The 2,229-nt window shown below is 38.5% G+C and overlaps 1 protein-coding gene across 2 annotated transcripts in view; it reads right to left on the reverse strand.

The window, feature by feature from the left end:
• Positions 1-2,229, reverse strand: part of rmdn3 (regulator of microtubule dynamics 3) — a 25,498-nt gene that overhangs the window by 1,877 nt on the left and 21,392 nt on the right. For both annotated transcript variants that reach the window (XM_014034157.1, XM_014034156.1), the window contains one exon: positions 1,556-1,636. In XM_014034157.1, coding sequence (XP_013889611.1) covers positions 1,556-1,636 — 81 coding nt within the window. The remainder of the gene's footprint in view (positions 1-1,555; positions 1,637-2,229) is intronic.

Genomic DNA, 2,229 nt, shown 5'->3' on the forward strand with positions numbered 1-2,229 from the left:
TCTGCCAGTGGATCCTAACAGCGTGGAGCAGAGTGAATGAGTCCACCATCACCAGTGGGTTCTGAAAGGCTGGACTGCTACGTGAAGAGGGCACCACAGCTTCAGAGCCAGCATTACCCCGGGAGGACAGCGACACAGAAAGTAACAATGAACAGATACCGCTGTGTGACGCAGCTTTTCTCAGCTTGTTTAACTCRGACACTGAAGAGGAGGACTTTGATGGTTTCAGTGCGCCGGAGGACGATGAATGAGACGTTTTGTTGGACCAGAAACTGCTAAAGAAAACTACCAAAATAAGGTCAGTTAAATGAACCGTAGTCCTCCGAACTTTAATTCTTAAAGGTTTGCTTTTAATGTTTTGATGTTGAATTCAGTTTTTTGACGGCAAATTTGGGTGTACTGTTTTTTTTATGTTGGGGGTGTGGCTTATAGTCCGGTGCGGCTTATATGTTAATGTTCGCGGATTTTTAAAAAAAAAATGGCGGGTGCGGCTTATAGTCCGAAAAATACGGTAAACATAGTGGCAATGTACGAGACTAACTGAAAGTAACTGTGTCATAATCAATGTGCAACATATAAAATATAAAAAATAAGGATCCCCCTCGACATCACTACATTAAAAAGATACAGTTTTATTAGTGTTGGCCAGTAAAAAATGTTCATAGATAATTAAATTTTACCGTTATGTGTAATAGAATATTGCACATTCCCATGATACAGAAAAACCCTCTGTATTGGGTTGTAAAGGCACAAAATGGAGAAAAGTTATTCTCTACAGTGTGAACATAGTGTTTTTACATCTACAATCAACACACAATAATGACGACGCTCTTTATAGGCAGTACACAACCAGTCCTGTAATATACACTGCCTGGAAAAAAAGTCACCACCAAAACAAAAAGACCACACTAATATTTCATTGGACCACCTTTAGCTTTGATTACGGCACACATTCGCCGTGGCATTGTTTTGATAAGCATCTCCAGTGTCACAAGACTTTTTTCCATCCAGTGTTGCATTAATTTTTCACCAACACCTTGTATTGATGATGGTAGATTCGCACTGCTGTGCAAAGCCTTCTCCAGCACATCCCAAAGATTCTCAACGGACCACGTGGAGACAGTCCATGAGTGAATATCATGTCTCATGCTTCCTGAACCACTCCATCACAGTTCGAGCCATCAGGAAAGAAAAAAATCCATTGACGGAACCTGATGATTCAGTATATTCAGGTCAGCTGACCTCATTCTTTCAGCACAAACTGTTGCTGAATCTAGATCTGACCAACTGCAGAAACCCCACATCATAGCACCTTTTTTTAGCCAGGCAGTGTATATATCAATGGTATTGACCCTCAATCCCCCTAGTAATCTTCTTTCTTTTGAACATACAAATTGTAAAAATTATGGACATAAATATTATTTTTAATCAAGTAAAAAATCCATTCCAATCCCAGATTGTAAGGCAACAAAATATAAGATTACCAAAGCAAGTAACATTTGTGCATATCATGCTGCAGAGGAAGCGTGATATTAAATCATTAACAGAATCTTACATGTTTAGAGTTCGAGGGGATCTTCAGAGCCAGCTTGGTCCAGTTTGTGGCATCAGAACAGTTTCCCAGCTCCATGTAACACTGAGAGATAAAAAACACTGAGTCACATGTTCTGCAACATAACAAGCTCCCTGCACTGATCTATCAGCACTCTGTAAAAAAAAGACTCTAGAACAGGGATTCCCAACCAGGTGAGGATATTACAGGAGGTACATGGAACAATTTTCCAGGTGTGAAAAAAAATTTAAAATTAGGACTGAGATATGCAGAAATTGCAGACAGAATCACAGAATTAATACAAAATGGAATCCAGTATAAAAAACGTGTAATCTCGCAGAATTTGCTCATTTGGCTGAGCTTCTGACGTATTCCAAATGCTGCTGTTTTCTGCACCTGCCATTACCTGGGTTATTTATTTAATTACTTATTCACTTTCAAGGCAACATTTTTATCTTTAAGTTTAATTTGAGTGGAAAAAAATTAAAACGTCAGAATTAGGGCTGCAACGATTAATCAATTAATCGACGACTAATCGATTATTAAAATAATCGATGACTAATTTAATAATCGATTAATCGTTTTCTTTTTTTTTGTTCTTTACTTTGTTTTTCTCTCCAAACCTTCCAATGCCACATCTGCCTTTCTGTCCTTGACACACATGCACAGTAGTGGTA

The sequence above is a fragment of the Austrofundulus limnaeus genome, unplaced genomic scaffold (genome assembly GCF_001266775.1).
Source record: "Austrofundulus limnaeus strain Quisiro unplaced genomic scaffold, Austrofundulus_limnaeus-1.0 Scaffold1996, whole genome shotgun sequence".
NCBI lineage: Eukaryota > Metazoa > Chordata > Actinopteri > Cyprinodontiformes > Rivulidae > Austrofundulus > Austrofundulus limnaeus.